The 20,987-nt window shown below is 41.8% G+C and overlaps 1 protein-coding gene across 1 annotated transcript in view; it reads left to right on the forward strand.

Moving 5' to 3' along the window:
• SMARCA5 (SNF2 related chromatin remodeling ATPase 5) overlaps positions 1-15,824 on the forward strand; it is an 86,628-nt gene extending 70,804 nt beyond the window's left edge. Inside the window, exons 17-24 of the mRNA XM_077476969.1 lie at positions 1,393-1,503; positions 1,587-1,700; positions 1,788-1,910; positions 2,004-2,136; positions 12,064-12,182; positions 12,293-12,505; positions 13,052-13,162; positions 15,388-15,824. Of these exons, the coding sequence (XP_077333095.1) occupies positions 1,393-1,503; positions 1,587-1,700; positions 1,788-1,910; positions 2,004-2,136; positions 12,064-12,182; positions 12,293-12,505; positions 13,052-13,162; positions 15,388-15,453 (990 nt within the window). The 3' untranslated portion in view covers positions 15,454-15,824. The remainder of the gene's footprint in view (positions 1-1,392; positions 1,504-1,586; positions 1,701-1,787; positions 1,911-2,003; positions 2,137-12,063; positions 12,183-12,292; positions 12,506-13,051; positions 13,163-15,387) is intronic.
• Positions 15,825-20,987: the final 5,163 nt, after the last annotated feature.

Below are 20,987 nucleotides of genomic sequence, written 5' to 3' on the forward strand. Positions count from 1 at the left end.
ACTTAGTTTCTTTTTTCAAGGTACACAGGTGTTTAATTTTACTCTATTGCCATGGGGACTTCATTATAGTTTTAAATGGTTTTTGGAAGACTCACACTAAACCCTCCTTTATGAAAGTAAAGTGGAACTTGACCCATAACTTGATAAAAAATGTTCTTTAGTAAGGAATATATGTTCCACATTTAATAATTGTGCATAGAAACCGATCAGCTTCTAGGTTTTATTGTCTTAAGCGTAATTGAGTAAACTGAAGTTAAAAGCTGGCTACCATGCGCAGCTGCACCAGATTCTGAGTGCTCCAGTTTTTTAAGTAAATCTTCAGTCTCTAAGCTTGTGACCATAAGTCCATTAATCCAACCATCTTAAATCTTTTCGACTCCAATCCCGTGAAAAAAACAACCAATAACAAGTGAAAACTCTACACGCTAACATGCGGCCACCTTAATTTAAAAATGATTAGTTGCTATTCCTAATAGTGTTGACCATAAGGCTCAATCCACTTTACACCTCATTCACATATCTAGACAAACCGGAGAGGTAGAAAGATTCTCATAATTTAGTAAATGTATTATATGTAAAAGTAAATCAACATGCAGGTGTGCTCTTGCCTTTTTGAGTGCAAAACTGGCTTTAATACAGCCAGCAGTAAGCGTTTTGCCATGCACCACTGCTTCGCCACATCCTGGAGCTGGCATGTGTTCCAAGAACCAGAAATTGCGTAACCAGAAGTGACGTACCAGAATCGCTGCTTCAACACATTTTGGTGCACTGACAAAGAAGTAGTAAAAAATAACCAATTTAAATGTGCATGTGAATAGAGTAAGTCTATCCTCGCAGATTAAATTGGTAATAAGAAAAATAACCTTTTAAATGCTTTTGTAGATGTAGGGCTTTTCAAATAACAGAAGTATAGGGGCTGCTATTGCAGGCTGCCTCCTGAAAATACGAACGTTGCTTTCGCAGCCATTGGTGGCTGTGTCCTCTGCAGAGCTTCCACCGCTGGAGACTGGGCCAGAGCGGCTTCAAAAAAGGTATGTATGCTGCTTCCTCCTTTACAGGGCTAGATAGGTTAGTTTTAGATCACGGATGTCTGTAGATAAAGGGATTTTAGTGTTGGGCTGGACTTCTACTTCTACTTTTAATGTCAAAGCATCAAAATGACCATCAGGGAACAAGCATTTTCAATTTCCCACTTTCCCTTTTTATATCTTAGTGCAGATCTAACCAAATATGCTAAATTGCTTCCAGAACTATTTGGCTAACTAAAGATAAAAATGTATAATATAAATGTAATCTACACTTGTAAATACCCATTTTAGGCTTTATTGGCATTCGTTAAGTAAATAGTACTTGGTTAAATTATTATTATTTTTTTTTAATCTTTGGTTACAGATGGCATTTACACAGTGGATTGAACCACCGAAACGTGAAAGAAAAGCCAATTATGCTGTGGATGCATACTTTAGGGATGCGCTTCGCGTTAGCGAACCAAAGATACCCAAAGTGAGTTTTTTGCCAGTTCATCTGAGAGAGGCAGCATGTTTTGATTTCATATTTATTATTATTATTATTATTATTTTTATTAGGCTCCCCGCCCACCAAAACAGCCAAATGTTCAGGATTTTCAGTTCTTTCCTCCCAGACTGTTTGAATTATTGGAAAAGGAAATTCTGTACTACAGAAAAACAATTGGATACAAGGTATGAATTTTAAGCTCTTGTGGCTGATTAGAATTGGCTTTAATTTGATGGACTGTAGATGCCCAATCCTGTACTTTACTTCTCTAGGTCCCACGCAATCCTGATTTACCTAATGCAGCTCAGGCACAAAAAGAGGAGCAGTTAAAGATTGATGAAGCAGAGCCGCTTAATGATGAGGAGCTGGAAGAAAAGGAAAAATTGCTGACACAGGTTTGGCTGAATAGTTTTATGCCAAAGTACAAAACCAAATTCATATTGGATTTCATGCCTTACTCATTTTAATGTTCTGCATTTCTCGGACAGGGCTTTACCAGTTGGAACAAAAGAGACTTTAACCAGTTTATCAAAGCTAATGAAAAATGGGGGCGGGATGACATTGAAAATATTGCCCGTGAAGTTGAAGGCAAAACTCCAGATGATGTAATGGAATATTCAGGCAAGTGTGCCATCTTGTACAAACATCCTTATCGTTGGAACAATATAACCATGCCCAAGAAACCTTGGAAGACTTCATAGAATGAATGTTGCAGTTTATTGTACATTTTACACTTTTCAGTAGAGTTGTTAACTTGTCCCAGAGGTGACCACCAGACCCAGAAAAGCTGGGCTTATTCTGAAGCAAAGCACATCTACAAGAACTTCAGGCATGCACACGCTATAAGAAAATCAGGCAAACCTTTTCGTCCGAGGAACGATAGTACGATTTTTTTTGATAGTGTACAGTGCATCTGGAAAGTATTCAGTGCTTCACTTTTTCCACATTTTGTTATGATACAGCCTTATTCTAAAATAAATTAAATCCATTATTTTCCTCAAATTTTCAAACAATGCTCCATAATATACATTTACAACTGCTGGTACTAATCGCACTCCCATATCTTTGTGCTCAAAAAAAAATAAACCAATGTGCCGTGCAATAAATAGAGATCAACATCCTTAAATGTGCAAAATATATCCTGTACACAAATGAATACATTTTGTGAATACTCTGCGTAATGTGCTATACGTGACAAATATTTATATTAAATCTTTAAGTGAAACAAAATTCAAAAAAGATATGTATAATTCATCAATAAAATCATTTTGTAATTTTCAATATAGTTCTTTGTGATGGTGCTCCAAAATTCACAGTGACAACAAACTGATTCTGCTCACCTCAGGGTGTGTGACCGCACAATCAAGTTTGGTCTGTAATCGCAGTTGAACCACCTCTGGGCGCTAAATATATGGATTATGTAGGATCCTAGGTTTTTCAGTGGTAGTGTCCTCAGTACATATATGGAAAATATGGCTTGAGAAGCCCCCTGAGGAAGAAATGGTATTTTCCTGTGTCGAAGCGCATTGGGGAGGGGACAGGGCAGTGTAGGAAGCTGCCCAGGTGTTTTTACCTGAGCAGCTGCAGTCGTATATGGACAAACTACCTTACTGGGTGTTTTTATTTACCTATCAGAGTGGTGCACTACAAGCACCCAAAGAGTGTGAGTACCCTGGATAAAATGTATTTTAATACTAATTTAAACAATATAACACTATCCAAGCCTTATTTTCCATATATGTACCGAGGGTAACACCATTGAAAATCCTAGAATCTTGCAGAGTCCATATATTTAGAGCCCACAGGTGGTTCAACTGCCATTTACAAACTAAACGTAATTATGCAGTCGCATACTCTGAGATGAGGGGGAGCACTAGTTTGTTGTCACTGGATTATTTGGAGCACCATCACAAAGATTTAACTATCTTGAAAATTACAAGAGGACTTCATTGATGAATTATACATATATTTTTTAATTCTTTTTTTACTTATTTAAAAATGTAATATAAACATTTGGCACATATAACACATTATGAAGCGTATTCACAAAATTTATTCATTTGTGTACAGGATATGATTTGCACATTTAAGGATGCCGATCTCTATCGTGGCACATTGATTGGTTTGAGCACAAAGATATGGGAGTGTGATTAGTGCAAGATGCTGTACATTCTGCACTGATATATATCCTAATTTTCCATGATTAACTCTTCTAGCGCGGAAGGCAATTTTCCATTTTAATGCTCCATAATGACAATGTGAGAGAAATTTGTTTGAAATCTTTGCCAGTTTATTAAATAGAAAACAAAAAAAAAAATCACACTGATCATACTTGATTGACATTACATTACAGTGTGTGTCTGAGCACAAACCAAGCCATTTTCTGTAAACCTCCGAGATAGGATTGTATCTAGGCACAAAACTGGGGAAGGGTACAGAATATTTCTGCAGCATTGAAGATCCCAATGAGCACAGTGGCCTCCATTAAACAGATGAAGTTTGGAACCACCAGGACTCTTCCTAGAGCGGGCCACATGGCCAAACTGAGTGATTGGGGGAGAAGGGCCTTCTTCAAGGAGGTGACCAAGAACTTGATGGTCACTGACAGAGCTCCAGCGTTTCTCTATGGAGAGAGGAGAATCTTCCAGAAGATCAACCATCTCTGCAGCACTCCATCAATCGGGCCTGTATGGAAGCCACTCCTCAGTAAAAGGCACATGATGGCCCATCTGGAGTTTACCAAAAGACACCTGAAGGACTCTGACCATGAGTGAGAAAATTCTCTGGTCTTATGAAACAAAGATTGAACTCTTTGGCCTGAATGGCAAGCATGGCATGTCTGGAGGAAATCGGGCACCTCTCATCACCTGGCCAATACCATCCCTACCGTGAAGCATGGTGGTGGCAGCATCATACTGTGGGGATGTTTTTCAGCGGCAGGAACTCCATGGCGTTCTGGACCTCAGACTGGGGCAAAGATTCCTCTTCCAACACAATGACCCTAAGCACACAGCCAAAGAAGTAACAAAGGAGTAGCCCAGCCAGAGCCCAGATTTGAACCCGATTTTAAATATCTCTGGAGAGATCAGAGAATGGCTGTGCACTGACGCTCCCCATCCAACCTGATAGCTTGAGAAGAATAGAAAAACTGCCCAAAAATAGGCGTGGCAAGCTTGTAGCATCGTGCTCAAAAAGACATGGGGCTGTAATTGGTGCCAAAGGTGCTTTAACAGAGTATGGAGCAAAGGCTGTGAATACTTATGTATAAAGGACAAGGGAGATGCAGTGCTGAAAACTGAGTAAACCCCAGATAAATGTCTGGGGATAATGAATATAAAGTTAGATAGATATATCTATCTCTATCTCAAATGAGCGATCCTGGAAGTGATTCAATGATGTGAAAACCTTTAAAATACTATAGTGACGTGCTATGTACAGTGTTAAATGAATATATAATGATTAAAATAGCATGAAGCATACAAACTGATGCGATAACACAGATAAGGTATGCAGACCAACAATGGCCACAAGAACACCACATAGAATGACCTGTAAAGAAAACCCCTTCAATTCTGGAGGAGTGAATGGCAACATAAGTCTCTGAAACATAATAAAGTTCATAGTTACTTGTTTAATCCCTTAAATGATCCCAGGTTATTGAAATTCATAGGATGTAACAATGAGGCTGAATCGTGCAGAGTGATTCGTACACAATACCCGGAGATGTACCTCCAACACAAAGAGATGGGTACTCTTACCCTAAGTTGTGGACATGCATGCCAGCGGCTGTGGGTCTTGTGGGCATCTCTGACCCGAACTGCCACGAATAGACTGCCATGTGCATACACCTGCATCCATCAAACCAAGGGTGACATGAGGCAATGGCGATGTTCCTGGTACATCTGGCACTCCTTACATCTGGGAAACAGCATGGATCATGGGGAAAGAGGCCTCCACATAGTGCCAATGAATCCAACATTAAAAATAGATTGAAACAAAAATATAAAAAAGGCTAACTTTACTGCTTAGTTTTTTGTTAGTGATTTTTTTTTTTTTATTATTGCGTTTGAAAAACCGCTGCACAAATATGGTGTGACACAAAATATTGCAACAACCCCCATTTTATTCTTCAGGGTCTCTGCTAAAAAAAAAATCAATAAAGAAAATAGTTTTTGGTGCAAGAAAGAAAATGATGATTTTTAATTGTAAGCAACAAATGTCAGAAAATGTTTGGTCTTTAACCACTTTCAAACTGGACCTTTTTGCAGGCCAATGACCAGACCACTTTTTGCATTTCGGCACTGCGTCACTTTAACTGACAATTGCGCAGTCGTGCGACGTGGCTCCCAAACAAAATTGACGTCCTTTTTTTTTTTTTTTTTTTTTTTTTTTTACCACAAATGGAGCTTTCTTTTGGTGGTATTTGATCACCCTGCGGTTTTTATTTTTTGCGCTATAAAGAGCGACAATTTTGAAAAAAACTAATGTGTGTGTGTGTGTGTATATATATATATATATATATATATATATATATATATATACACACACACACACACACACACACACACACACACACACACACACACACACACACACACACACACACACACACACATGTTTTTTCCTCAGTTTAGGCCGATACGTATTCTTCTACATATTTTTGGTAAAAATTGCAATAAGTGATTGGTTTGCACAATTTATAGCGTTTACAAAATAGGGGATATTTTTATTATTATTTTTTTTACTAGTAATGGCAGCGATACTTTATTTGTGACTGCGACATTATGGCGGACACATCGGAGATTTTTGACACATTTTTGGGACCATTGTCATTTATACAGCAATCGATGCTATACAAATGCACTGATTCCTGTGTAAATGACACTGGCAGTGAAGGGGTTAACCAGGGGGTGGCAGTGTAAGGGTTAAGTGTGTCCTAGGGGCGTGTTACTAACTGTTTGGAGCTGAGCTGTGTGCTGGTGAACACTGATCTCTGCTCCAATCGCGGGATTTATCTGAGGTTTACTCTGTTTTTAGTGCTGCATCTCCCTTGTCCTTCTCTTATGCAATTAGTCTTATTGCTGATGCTGGCAGCTTATGTTAGTAGCGCAATTTTCTCCTTCAATATTATATATAATTTTTTTTTTTTGTGTGAATGTTTATGTACACGGAATTTTATAAATCTGCAAAGATTTCAAACCAACTTCTTTCACACTGTCGTTATGAAGTATCATTTGTAGAATCTTGAGAAAAATACATTAATATATATTGGAATAAGGCTCTAATATAAAATGTGGAAAAAGTGAAGTGTGTGAGTACTTTCTGGATGCACTGTACACAGCTTTAGACAGTTGATTCCAACCTTCCAAACAAACTTTTAAAGGGACAAACCAATGTTTGTTCTGTTCCCGTACAAAAAAAAAAAAATTTTTTCATTTTTAATGTGTGCCTTTTTTTTGTACGAGAAATCAAACTAAAGAGACTGCATGATCAGAAACAAAGCCTCAAAAGTGCATGCAACTTAAAACTGGTAGACATTACTACTTCAATAATGGGCACATTCACCCCCTCCCTGCCCAGGTCAACTTTTAGATTTCAGCTGTTGTGCTTTGAATGAAAATTGTGAGGTTATGTAACTGTATCCATATGAGATTTTTTTGTGGCATCTCCACCACTGGGTTTTTATTTTTTGCCAAATGAAAATGGAGACCCACAATTATAAAGAAACTTTGCTTTCTTTGTGTTTAACCACTTAACAACCGCCCATTGCCGATTAACGGCATCAGGGCGGTTGTTTAACTCTAAGAGGCCGTTAATTAACGGCCTCCTAGAATTCTGCTCTCGCGCGCCCCCTGGGGCGCGCACACGAGAGCATCCGTGACCGCTGGGTCCAGTGGACCCGGCGCATCACGAATCACGGTAAACGGCCGCTCATCGCGGCCGTTTACCACGTGATCGCTCCGTCAAATGACGGAGTGATCACTTGTAAACAAGCCGGCGTCATGTTATGACGCCGGTTCCTCCCTCCCCCTCTCTGTACCGATCGGTACAGCGGAGGGGGAAGAGATCGGTGTCAGCAGCGATGTGGGCTGCATCTGCAGTGCCCACATCGCTGCTCACCGAAAATTAACCCCTCAAATCCCTGCAAATACTCTGCATTACTCTGCAATTCCCTGCAAATACTCTGCATTACTCTGCAATTCCCTGCAAATACTCTGCATTACTCTGCAATTCCCTGCAAATACTCTGCATTACTCTGCAATTCCCTGCAAATACTCTGCATTACTCTGCAATTCCCTGCAAATACTCTGCAATTCCCTGCAAATACTCTGCAATTCCCTGCAAATACTCTGCAATTCCCTGCAAATACTCTGCAATTCCCTGCAAATACTCTGCAATGCCCTGCAACACTCTGCATTGCCCTGCAACACTCTGCAATGCCCTGCAACACTCTGCAATGCCCTGCAACACTCCGCAATGCCCTGCAACACTCCGCAATGCCCTGCAACACTCCGCAATGCCCTGCAACACTCCGCAATGCCCTGCAACACTCCGCAATGCCCTGCAACACTCCCCAATGCCCTGCAACACTCCGCAATGCCCTGCAACACTCCGCAATGCCCTGCAACACTCCGCAATGCCCTGCAACACTCCGCAATGCCCTGCAACACTCCGCAATGCCCTGCAACACTCCGCAATGCCCTGCAACACTCCGCAATGCCCTGCAACACTCCGCAATGCCCTGCAACACTCCGCAATGCCCTGCAACACTCCGCAATGCCCTGCAACACTCCGCAATGCCCTGCAACACTCCGCAATGCCCTGCAACACTCCGCAATGCCCTGCAACACTCCGCAATGCCCTGCAACACTCCGCAATGCCCTGCAACACTCCGCAATGCCCTGCAACACTCCGCAATGCCCTGCAACACTCCGCAATGCCCTGCAACACTCCGCAATGCCCTGCAACACTCCGCAATGCCCTGCAACACTCCGCAATGCCCTGCAACACTCCGCAACGCTCTGCAACACCCGCCGATACCCTGCAACACTCTGCAATGCTCTGCAACCCCCGCCGATACCCTGCAACACTCTGCAATGCTCTGCAACCCCCGCCGATACCCTGCAACACTCTGCAATGCTCTGCAACCCCCGCCGATACCCTGCAACACTCTGCAATGCTCTGCAACCCCCGCCGATACCCTGCAACACTCTGCAATGCTCTGCAACCCCCGCCGATACCCTGCAACACTCTGCAATGCTCTGCAACACCCGCCAATACCCTGCAACACTCTGCAATGCTTTGCAACACCCGCCAATACCCTGCAATGCTCTGCAACGCAGTACTCTGCAACACCATGCTCTGAGATACCCAGCCATAGTCGGTGATACCCTGCAATACCCAGCCATAGACATCTCCCGCCGCCCTCCGCCCTCCGGTGCTTCTACCGAATCGCTAATACGATCAAAGCCAGAATCTTTTTTTTTTTTTTCAGGCTTCCCAGCTTAGAGGTGAGATGTGGGTCTTATTGACCCCACATCTCACTGTAAAGAGGACCTGTCATGCCATATTCCTATTACAAGGGATGTTTACATTCCTTGTAATAGGAATAAAAGTGATCAAAAAAATTATTTTTGGGGAAAAAAATGTCAAACTAAAATAAATAAAGTAAAATGAACAATAAAAAAAAAATGTTTTTTTTAAAGCGCCCCTGTCCCCATGTGCTCGCATGCAGAAGCGAACGCATGCGTAAGTCCCGCCCACATATGAAAACGGTGTTCAAACCACACATGTGAGGTATCGCTGCGAACGTTAGAGCGAGAGAAATAATTCTAGCCCTAGACCTCCTCTGTAACTCAAAACATATAACCAGTAAAAAAAATGTAAATCGTCGCCTATGGGGATTTTTAAGTAGCGACGTTTGCCGCCATTCCACGAGCGTGTGCAATTTTGAAGAGTGACATATTAGGTATCTATTTACTCAGCGTAACTTCATCTTTCACATTATGCAAAAATTGGGCTAACTTTACTGTGTTTTTTTTTTTTTTAAGCACAAAACAGTTTTTTTTCCAAAAAAAAGCATTCGAAAAATTACTGCGCAAATACCGTGCGAGATAAAAAGTTGCAAAGACCACCATTGTATTCTCCAGGGTGTTTGCTAAAAAAACATATATAATGTTTTGGAGTTCTATGTAATTTTCTAGCAAATAAATGATGATTTTTACATGTAGGAGAGAAATGTCAGAATTGTCCTGGGTGCTCCAGAACGCCTGATGGCGCTCCCTGCATGTTGGGCCTCTGTATGTGGCCACGCTGTGTAAAAGTCTCACACATGTGGTATCACCATACTCGGGAGTAATAGCAGAATGTGTTTTGGGGTGTAATTTGTGGTATGCATATGCTGTGTGTGAGAAATAACCTGATAATATGACAATTTTGTGAAAAAAAAAAAAAAAAGTAAAAAGAATCTTGATTTTTGCAAAGAATTGTGGGAAAAAATGACAACTTCAAAAAACTCATCATGCCTCTTACTAAATACCTTGGAATGTCTTCTTTCCAAAAAGGGGTCATTTGGGGGGTATTTGTACTTTTCTGGCATGTTAGGGTCTCAAGAATTGAAATAGGCCGTCAGTCCTTCAGGTGTGATCAATTTTCAGATATTGGCACCATAGCTTGTGGACTCTATAACTTTCACAAAGACCAAATAATATCCACCAATTTGTACTTATTTTTACCAAAGATATGTAGTAGTATAAATTTTGGCCAAAATTTATGAAGAAAAAATTTCTAATCTGCTAAATTTTCTAACAGAAACAAAGAAAAATTCGTTTTTTTACAGAATTTTCGGTATTTTTTCTTTTATAGCACAAAAAAAAAAACCCAGCGGTGATTAAATACCACCAAAAGAAAGCTCTATTTGTGTGAAAAAAAGGACAAAAATTTCATATAGGTCCAGTGTTGCATGACTGAGTAATTGTCATTCAAAATGCGAGAGCACCGAAAGCTGAAAATTGGTCTGGTTATTAAGGGTGTTTAAGTGCCCAGTGGTCAAGTGGTTAAAATTTTGCAAATAAAATTTCTTCATAGATTTTAATCCAAACTGCATTCTGCTACATTTCCTCAATCCTGATGTGCTGATGGCCTATCTATTTCTTGAGGCCTAAAAATGTCAGGACAGTACAAATATCCTCCAAATTACCCCTTTTTGGAGAGTAGACCATTTTTAAAGCGGATCTGCACACAAGATTTTTTATTAAAATTCCAATCTTTCTAATGTCACTCACTTTTAGTGTTTTCTGCTATCCATGTCCATTTTTTCTTGAGAATCATAAGTTACAAGAATATACAGCAGTTTTCATCTTGCTTGTGGCCATTTGAAGCCCACAAGCAATCTCTTCCTTATTCCAGTACAGTAGATGTACCAGCGTTCCTTGCTGGTTCCCGTGCATGCTCAGTTGCTCAGTGCGCCAAATGGTGTAAACATCTTTGCCATCACAACGGGTGGCGTCTTAGGAAGTTCCCGCCCCCATTGTGAAGCGGTCTCAGAACAGGGAGCTGCTCTCTGCACTGACTCCTGGGATGAATGACATGAGTTCCCAGGAGACAGTGCGGTGAGGACAGGAAATTATGCGACTACCCTCAAAATCCCCACCTACAGCTGCAGGAACACAACACAGGCAAGCCACATCTTAAGGTAGGAACAAAACAAAGTCCATTGAGCCCTCTGCTATATTTAGAAACCAGTGAGCTTAACCTTTAAAATTGTGTGCAGATCCGCTTTAAGGCATTTAGTAAGAGGCATGGTGAGATTTTGGGGAAATTCCAGTTTTTATTTTACATACGGTCACCAGTGCAGTACATCATGTGACTGGTGTGGTGATCAGGGATCCTTTCTGGTGACAGTTTGTGAAAAAGAAAAATTTTTTTTTTCAATTTAATAAAAACCTGTTTCTTTTTTATAGGTCTTTTTTTCACACTGTGAACAAGAGCTATACAGTGTTGTCATATTAACCCTGTACTATGCAGAAGTGATGAGTTGTTTTTGTTTTTTGTTTTATACACAATTGCTTATACCAGAATTTCACTGTTTGTAAGCAACTGTGATTGGTCAGGCAGCTGTGGCCAATCAGAGATCCACACAATTGTCCCTAATGAATGGCCAGAATCAAAGCCATTGTGTACAATAGTCTTATGATCTGCTGTGATTGATCACATGGTACTGGCAGCGGCCAGTACACTGATCAGTCATATGCGGTATCTGAAACATGCTGCAGCGTGGCCTGTGGGGAGTTCTGGGAGGATGTCAAATGATGCCCACCTGGAATGACTAATGTCCTGCCTGGCCGTTTGTCTCTAGGCCAGACAGGAACTGGTTAAAAAAAGTAGCGTTTTAGTCTTAAAATACGTGGCTATGTGTCAATTACATTTGGTACTGCATTCTCTTAAAAGGAAAGTGGTGGTTTAATGTTATGCTATTTAGGTTATTTGGTGATTTATAATTTTTGTATGTGTGCATCATCAATAAAATCAATTCTTTTTTTTATTTAGCTGTCTTTTGGGAAAGATGTAATGAGCTCCAAGATATTGAAAAAATAATGGCTCAAATAGAAAGAGGAGAAGCCCGCATACAGAGGAGGATAAGCATCAAGAAAGCTCTGGATACAAAGGTAATTTAATGTGAAGGAATATCTTATTTATTTATTTTTTACTCTTGCACTAATGCTGTTCAGATTTACGAATACCTCAACACTCCAAATTATTTTCTTAAAATATATAGATTGGTCGCTACAAAGCACCCTTTCATCAGCTAAGGATATCATATGGCACAAATAAAGGCAAGAACTACACAGAAGAGGAAGACCGGTTTTTAATATGCATGCTACACAAACTTGGTTTTGATAAGGAAAATGTGTACGATGAACTGAGGCAGTGTATCCGTAACTCTCCACAGTTCAGATTCGACTGGTTTCTGAAATCAAGAACTGCAATGGTAAGCAACGTGTCACAGTAAAGATTTTTAGTGAAATATTTGCAGCATGCATTTAAAGACGGGATGAAAAGTTTTTCATGAGATGTTTTGCTCTATTAGGAAAATAAATAAGAAAACTCTACCAGCTTGATTTTATAGTCCATATAGTCCAAAGGCTAATGACGAATGCAAAATGGTGACAGAATAAATTTTTTTTTTTTTAGGTTTACCAGCTATGCAGTATTAGGATAGTATTGGTATGAACCCAATACTTTCATACAGTTTAAACATAGTAATAAGATGCAATATGACCTTAGCTTTACACAAATTTACTTTGGTCTGCTACATATATTACAAGGGAATTTCACATTTGAGTTCCTGGGGGTTTTTATTTTTTTGGCATGATCATTTCTGTAGGGATGAGACCAGTGCAGAGCTTATTCAATTAGTTGAGGAAAACTTAGCTGGTTTGATAAATATTTTCCTTAACAGTTGTGATTGTAAGCATGATTTTTGGCACACATGTTGCACTTAATCTATAACCAGGTGGTTAATTTTTCACCTAAGGAACTACAAAGAAGATGTAATACTTTAATCACATTGATTGAACGGGAGAACTTGGAGTTGGAAGAGAAGGAGAAAGCAGAGAAAAAGAGACGTGGACCAAAGCCTTCTTCGGTAAGACATTCATTAAACGAAATTACTAATAAAGAAAATCCATGTGTTCTCATATGTCTTCTAATACAGATGATGATTTCTTGTTACAGCTTTCTGAATAGCTTGTATTTTAGGTAGTACAAGTGTTTTAAAACTTGGCTGTTTGACAGTAATAGTTTTTGGAATCTTTGATGGCTTTCAGATAGGTTATAAGTTTGAAGCCAAAATCGATGCTGCCTAAATAAAATAAAACTTAGCATGTTAATGACATCTAAACAGTAAGTGATTCTAAGTGCTTGTACTGTACTGAAGAAACTTTTTTAAAGACCATCTAGGATTAGAACAAACCTGGACTTGTAAAAAACAAACAAAACATAACCAAGCTTTGAGTTTCGTACAAGATGATATAGCAACATACTATACAATGACCTAAAACCCAATAGCAAGAAACAAAACTAGGATGTTTAGTTTCTCATATAGCAACACTGATGACAATGTTACACAGCATGAAAAATAGAGGCAAATATTGACTGACATACAAGTAGACCCCTCAGGTGAGAGGCAGAGCCATTGTAAGCAATAGATACTATTAAAGAAGTAACATCAGTTAGTCTAAGTATAATAAAGGATTTATATCCAAAGACATTTTGGAAGAGACCCAAATGTTGGTTTAAACCACGGAGGGCGTAAAAAGTCTAGATTACCACTACAAAGTACAAATCAACAGACTGTAGTCTGCCAGATTGGCCTGGGCAGCCTCTGTTGTATAGATTATCTGCTGCAAGAGTAGGAGGTATAGCCTGTATCTGTGCCCGAGCCACCAATTTTCGGGCACTAAAAGTTTCATGCACAAACTTGAGTGTGCATGAAATATAGCACACACTTTTTTTTTTTTTTTTTTTACATTTCATGTCCTCCTTGAAGCAGCAGGTTAGATTTCATGTGTTGCTCTCAGGCTCCATGCACACTGAAGCTCAAAAAAGCTTTTTCTGGACGCCAGATTGCTGGCAGAAAACGCTGGTTTAACAGCGTTCTGTACTAGCATTTATGGGCGTTTTTAATAAAAAAATACACAGAGGACACGCCAAAAATCCCACAGTGCATTCCAAACTCCCACATTGCATTGAAAAAAAATAGAACGCCGAACACTAACATGTGTTTATGAGCGTTTATGCGTGTTTATCTGCATTTTTCGTTTTTTTGGCGGTGAAAACCAGCACTTTGAACGCAAATTTCTGGCATTCAGAAAAAAGCCCATAAACTCCACTGCTCTTTAAAGCTAAATGTCCATGTGTGCATGGACACATAGGCTAACATAGAGTGGAGTTTATGGGCTTTTAAAAAAACGCCCAAACTCCTATAAACTGCAGTTTGAGCTCCAGTGTGCATGGAGCCTAAAAGTGACTGTTAACGCTGCTAGTTAAGATGTACTTTATAGGAAGAAAGAAAACGCTTGTCCACACCACTCAAGTGATAAATCACTGCCCAAAGTCCCTTCAGAAACACTCTTCCAAGAGTTTCTGAAGAGACTTTGTGTAGCATTTTCGGAATCATTTAAGCAGCAGGAAAGGTAACAATTTACTACTTTGCAGGTACAGATGAAATTAGTTTGATTTCAAGCCCCTCTATAGAACATATTCCAACCCCCCCATCTGATTTCTGGATCCACTTGCTTTAAATAGTGGTTACATGACACTGCAAAGTCTTTTTGTTTTGTTCATGCTTGGGTCCTCTGTTCAGTGTCAATGTCAGTACATTTGTAATGTAGACCCCCTCTTAATATAGGTCTTTCCAGATCCAGAAGAGGGCGGAGGCCTGCTCCATTACATTCCTGGCTTTGTGGTCCATTGAAAATGCCTGCAGCACCAGGAAATGGTGGTGGCTAAAGACCTACAGTATATGGGGAACTTAGATGGGTGTATATGGCTTCACAGGTTAAGGAGTGAGAAGTCTAATCGAGATGGGAGTGGTGGGGACTTTTTTTTTTTTCTTCCCTGGACTTGGGCTTTAAGCAAGTGTTTACGTTAAGATTAGGTGTAGTGCATTCAGGGGAAAGTTTCAATTGCCTTTAGGAAAAAATGAAGTACATGAAATACTTCTGGAACAGGTGGTCTTAATATAGAGTATTTAAGAAATTTTATGCATTTCTTATATCACCATGTTTGCTGAAGATATTAAGGCTACCTCAGAAGCCTGAGATTAAATATCTATACAAAATTAATTTTTATTTTATTTTTTCTTTTCAGGCACAGAAGCGGAAAATGGATGGTGCTCCTGATGGCAGGGGAAGAAAGAAAAAGCTTAAGCTTTGAAGTGTGTTTTGTAATCAGTAAATTCCAGAAGTAGTTCTTTACGGGTCTTCATAAGATGTACTGTACACTGATCGGCTATTATGTCATTCAAAGACATCAGGATCATCTGTTTATTGAGCTAGGAACATAGTACTTATTGTAGGTAGTTCTCCTTTCTTTTTAAATAAAACAGCTGTGCTGGACATTTTTTACCATTTAACATTGGAAGTAATAAAATTAGGCTTCGTTAAATGGTATTGTTAATGTGTTTTTTCTCCCTTTGTTGAAACATATGATGTAAATTAAAGGACCATTTTTGTATTTTCTTTGGAATAATAACTACGACACAATTTTGTAATATTCATTTAATACATATCTAATTTGTTCATAAATATTTGCTTGTGTGTTTTTCTGTGCCTTTTTTTAATCCTTTTACAAAGTGGGCATTTCCAAAAAAGGAGATCATTCGGCAAGGATGTCTATTGCCCCTCTAAAAAGAGCTCCATGGTGGATCCTCATTTTTATTTTTTTTTCTCTTTAACCACTTGACGATGGGAGAATGGCTCCCCTGTGCAAATCGCTTTAAGGGGTATAGGAGGAATGCACCCGCCGCGTCACTGAGGAGCCGATGCACGTGCCTGGCGGTCGTGATGTCCGCCTGGCACCTGCGATCACTCTTGACAGAGCAGGAACGTGGATCTGTGTGTAAACACACAAATCCACATTCTGTCAGGGGAAAGGATACAGTGTTTTCCTAGTATATAGGCACACCGATCGGTCTCCTCCCCCAGTCAGTCCCATCCCCCCACAGTTGGAACACAGTGAGGGATGACATTTAACTCAATCGCCCACTAGTGTTACCCCCTTCCTTGCCAGTGACGTACAGTAATCCGCTATTTAAGCTCTAACAAGCAGGGCCCTCTGATCCCTCCTGTATTGATTTGTATTGCAAGTGTACTGTCTGCCCTCATATTGTAAAGCGCTGCGCAAACTGTTGGCGCTATATAAATCCTGAATAATAGTATTTATAGCACTGAACGCGGTATAAATGTCAATGGTTTCAGAAAAGTGTCAAGTGTTCCGATCTGTCCACTGCAATGTCGCCGTCCTGATAAAAATCACAATCACCGACATTACTAGTAAAAAATTAAAATGCCGTACATCAATGACCTATTTTGTAGGCTTTTATTTTTTTGCTCTATAAACAAACAAGCAAAGCGTTTTTTTTTTTTTTTGTTTTTTTTTTTTTTTTACAAAAATTGGAATATTATGGCAAAAAATATATTTAAAAAAAAAATCGCAAAATTATCGCTTTTGCTTTTTTTTTTTTTTTTTTTTTGTTTATAGCGCAAAAAAATAAAAACCGCAGCGGTGATCAAATACCACCAAAAGAAAACACCTACTTAATGCTGAAGTGGTTAACAGCTGAACTGGGTATTTTTCTGTCTAAATACTGCACAGAAACTGCAAGCCCCTTAATTGTGGTGCAGCCCCATCCAGCCTTTTGCCACAGCCTCAAGTAAAGTGCAGCATATGTTGGACCCCAAGGGGCTGTTTCTTTGGTGGGTGGTTGAGGGGCAGTAAGACCAAGTCTCAACCTGTTTTTACTGCCGCACATGTGAACCAGGCCTTAAAGTGCATCTTACAATTCTGTTAAGAGTAAGCATTTTGTAGTGCCAGCAAGTATTGGCATTAAATGCAATCATTTTTGAAATATGTTCAATTGGATATTTTTTACTCTGCATTGTGGTCGTGTAAAGTGTTTAATATGAAGTTGGCTGGCAATGTCTGATGCTGACAAAAACTCGAACTGTTTTTGTTTTTGAACACGGCACCATACAGATGGTGCATTGTGCTGCTTTGGATGTACCATTAAAACTTATGGCAGAGCAGTGTAATGTGGTAGAACTTGAGATACAGCAACAGTGTTTGTCCTTATGGCTAACCACTTGCCAAAAGCTAATAGCATTTCTCTATTGTCCATTGACTTTGATGGTGATTAGTCTATGTTCATCTTTTTAAGGTTACACCTATATTTAGGGTGTTGCATGGTGCCAGACAGAATCCCCCCCTGAATATTCCCTCCTCTGATAGTGTCAGTGTGCTGCAGCTGTCTGATTTGAAATCAGTGTGGCAGTACGGGGCTAAGTCCGTATCGATTGGAAATCTGTAACCACTTAAGCCCCGGACCATTTTGCAGGCTAAAGACCAGACCACTTTTTGCAGTTCGGCACTGCGTCGCTTTAACTGACAATTTTGCAATGTGGCTCCCAAACAAAATTGGAGTCCTTTTCTTATATTTACTGACCGACACAGCTCCTCTCTGTAACTAAATGGGTTGTATAGCCTGCCATTAGGAGAACTAGGCAAAATTGTTACACAATACACAGAACTTTAATCCCGCCCCTGGGGACGGACCCTGTGCTATCAACCCTCCTCACTGCTCCCAGCAGCTTCAGTTTTTATTTTGCCTAGTAAGGAGAATGACCTAGGAACCCTCTCGGTCCATGTTTTTGCTGCAGGTTTGCTGCTTTTTGCGCAAGATAAGCCCCATACACACTATCAGATTGTCTGCTGATTTTTTCTTTCAGGTTTACCAAAACCATGTAGTACAAGGGCCTGCCTGATTGCATACACATTGAAACCCCTAAGGTTTGAGCTCATATTATATGGTTTTGGTAAATCTGATGGAAAAAATCAGCAGACAATATGATAGTGTGTATGGGGCTATAGAAGATCTCAGGATCTTTCATCAACTGCCGGCTGGGTGACATGCTGGTTAATGACATCCTTGTAGTCTCCCCAGTCCGGCAATCGAGCGTGAGCAGGCCGCAGCTAAGGCTCGGCAGGCCACGACATGCCTCAGCTCCAGAGGTGGCCGGTGAGCTTCAATGCTCCGGGCTACTGCTGTCTGGATCACAGTATACCGGACTAGCAGCTACCCTGTAACTGCGCAGGAGTAGGTCTGTGATGGAATGTCTCCCAGCTCTTCAGGATTGGTAAGTACAGCTCTCCTTGCCTCGGTGTGGTGAACAGGTGGTCATTTCCTGGGGGGTTGATTCGGGGGCCACCTCACCTCCCTATTTTCTCTCAAGTCCCTATCACCCCTCCTCCCCCCTCTGAGGGGGGTGGCTGTAGGCGGTGTGGGTTCGCTGTTTTCTCACCTGTGGGGGCTCTGTGCGGCTGGCGTTGGTCCTGGTCCAGGTCTGGGGGGTCCCTAAAGGTGTTTGTGGAGGTTGTTCTGGCTGTAAACAGGCAGCACGTTTTTATTTTTTGTCCTGTCACCGCGTGGCGCCGTCCGGCGGCTATCTTGGATGTGGGAAAGCTGATATTCCCCTGGTGAGCTTCAGCAGCCATTTTCCTTAGGATTTACTATTAGTTACATTGGTGGCCATTTTCTTGAAGCCTGAGCGCTTTTTTCGCTGCTGTTCTCTTGTGGCAGCATTACATGTGCTCTCACTTGCCGTTTCCTGTGTCCACTGTGTGTACAGGACGCTGGATGGCTTTGCAGAACGTTGCACCGCTGTTTATAGCTGCTGCTGCTGACAGTTTTCTCCTCTTTGCAATGGGAACCTCCTAGGGACTACAGGCACTGCTTGTGGCTTTCACAGAATGCCCCAGGTCGGTGAGTCTAGCACCAAGTACCCCCCCACGTGGTGGCAGCAGGAGGGTGGGACCTTCACTGTCCTGAGTCCCCTTGCAGGTGGCAGACAGTCTAGGGTCAACATGGCTTCAGAAACTGGCGTTTCTTCCCCGAAATCCAGGCTATAGCAACCGGGTCACCCTGACGGCGGTCCTTGACTCCTATGTTGCTAAGATAGAGGCGGCACGTGGCAGGAAAGGTGTATGTATGTAAGAGGCCCCTTCCCCCCCCCCCCCCCCCCTTCCCTCTGGGGAGAGCTCTGATGCAGACTCGGGCCCTGCTGCGGCTGGAGACCCCTGCTCTGACCTATCAGATGTGGCTGACCAGGACCATTCGGACAGTGAGGATGATTCCGGGCACAAGGCTCTTGTTGGAGCACTTATCACAGCTGTGCGTGATACCCTGAAGATTCAGGAGCCAGCGGATTCCTCTGCTGATGCATCGGTCCCTTTTGGGTCCCGCAAGCCAGCACGTTCACCTAAGGTGTTCCCGTATCTGACTTATTTTGACAAGTTCATTTACAAGGAATGGGGTTGCCCGCAACGGACCTTTTCGGTCCCCAAATACATGCCAGTGCGTGGCCCCTTCTGAGGAAAGCCTTCTCAAAAAATGGTCGGCTCCTCCGGTCGTGGACCTCCCAGTATCCAGGTTAAATAAAGTAACCACAATCCCGGTTGAGGGAACTCCTGCATTCAAGGATCCCACGGACAGGAAGGCCGAGGCAGTGGCTCGTTCCTTGTTTACGGTTGTGGGGTCAGCCGTGTGACCTGTACTGGCATCCACACTGGTGTCACAGACACTGACTGAGTGGACCAAACTTTTGCACTGCAAATTGGGAGAGCAGAACGTCTCCCCTGTCTGTAGAACTAGCAGACCAACTTGTGCAAGGCCTTAAGTACATCTGTGACGCGGCCCTGGATACTCTCCCTCTTTTATCCAGGGTTTCAGTGTCAGCTGTGGTGCTGAGGCGTCTAATCTGGCTAAAATGCTGGTCTGCTGACCAGGCATCCAAAAAAGCGCTTATCACAGCTTGGCGACCGGCTCTTTGGAGCCTCGCTAGATGACATTATTAAAAATGCCACTGGTGGTAAGAGTACACTACTCCCACAGGCCAGGAAAGCTAAGGAGCCACGCGGTAGGCAAGGGCCCTCTTTTTTCCGTTCACAAACTGCTTTTTCGTCCGCCCGGAGCTTCGACAAAACATCCCCAGCCCGACTGGACACCCACGGACGGTCAAAAATGTCCCTGGAATCACAAGCCTGCGAATAAAAGTGCTACCGCGTGGTTTGCCCCCACCCAAGGGTGGGAGGTCGCTTTCGGGAGTTTGCAGCCGGTGGTCCTCCCGGTTATCCAACCAATGGGTCTGTGATCTGATTTCCACAGGCTACAAGATAGTTTCTCTCTTGGCCGCCAAACGGATTCTTCCCCTCCAGCATACCCGTATCCCCAGTTCACCGGGAGGCCCTGTTGGGGGTGCTAAGGGATTTGCTTAATCGCGGGGTGTGCCGGTTCCGGACTCGGAACGCTTCCGGGGATTCTACTCAAATCTGTTTGTGGTTCCCAAGGAGGAAGGGTTGCGTCAAATCTTGGACTTAAAAGCCCTCGATCACTTTGTGAAAGTGCAGAGGTTTAGAATGGAATCCGTTCGCTCAGTAGTCACTTTGCTCCATCAAGGGGACTTCCTGGCGTCCTTAGACATCCAGGATGCGTACCTGCACATACCCATATGCCTTCAGCATCAAAAGTTTCTGCGTTTTGTAGTTGGGGAGGGCCATTACCAATTTGTGTCTCTTCTCTTTGATCTGGCATCAGCCCCCTGGGTCTTTATCAAGGTACTGGCTCCAGTATTGGCGTTGCTGCGACAACGTGGGATCGCGATCGTGAGCTACCTAGATGATCTCCTGAGAGCATC

Source organism: Lithobates pipiens, unplaced genomic scaffold, assembly GCF_037356315.1.
Source record: "Lithobates pipiens isolate NorthernLeopardFrog02 unplaced genomic scaffold, aLitPip1_a1.2 Scaffold_13, whole genome shotgun sequence".
Lineage (NCBI taxonomy): Eukaryota > Metazoa > Chordata > Amphibia > Anura > Ranidae > Lithobates > Lithobates pipiens.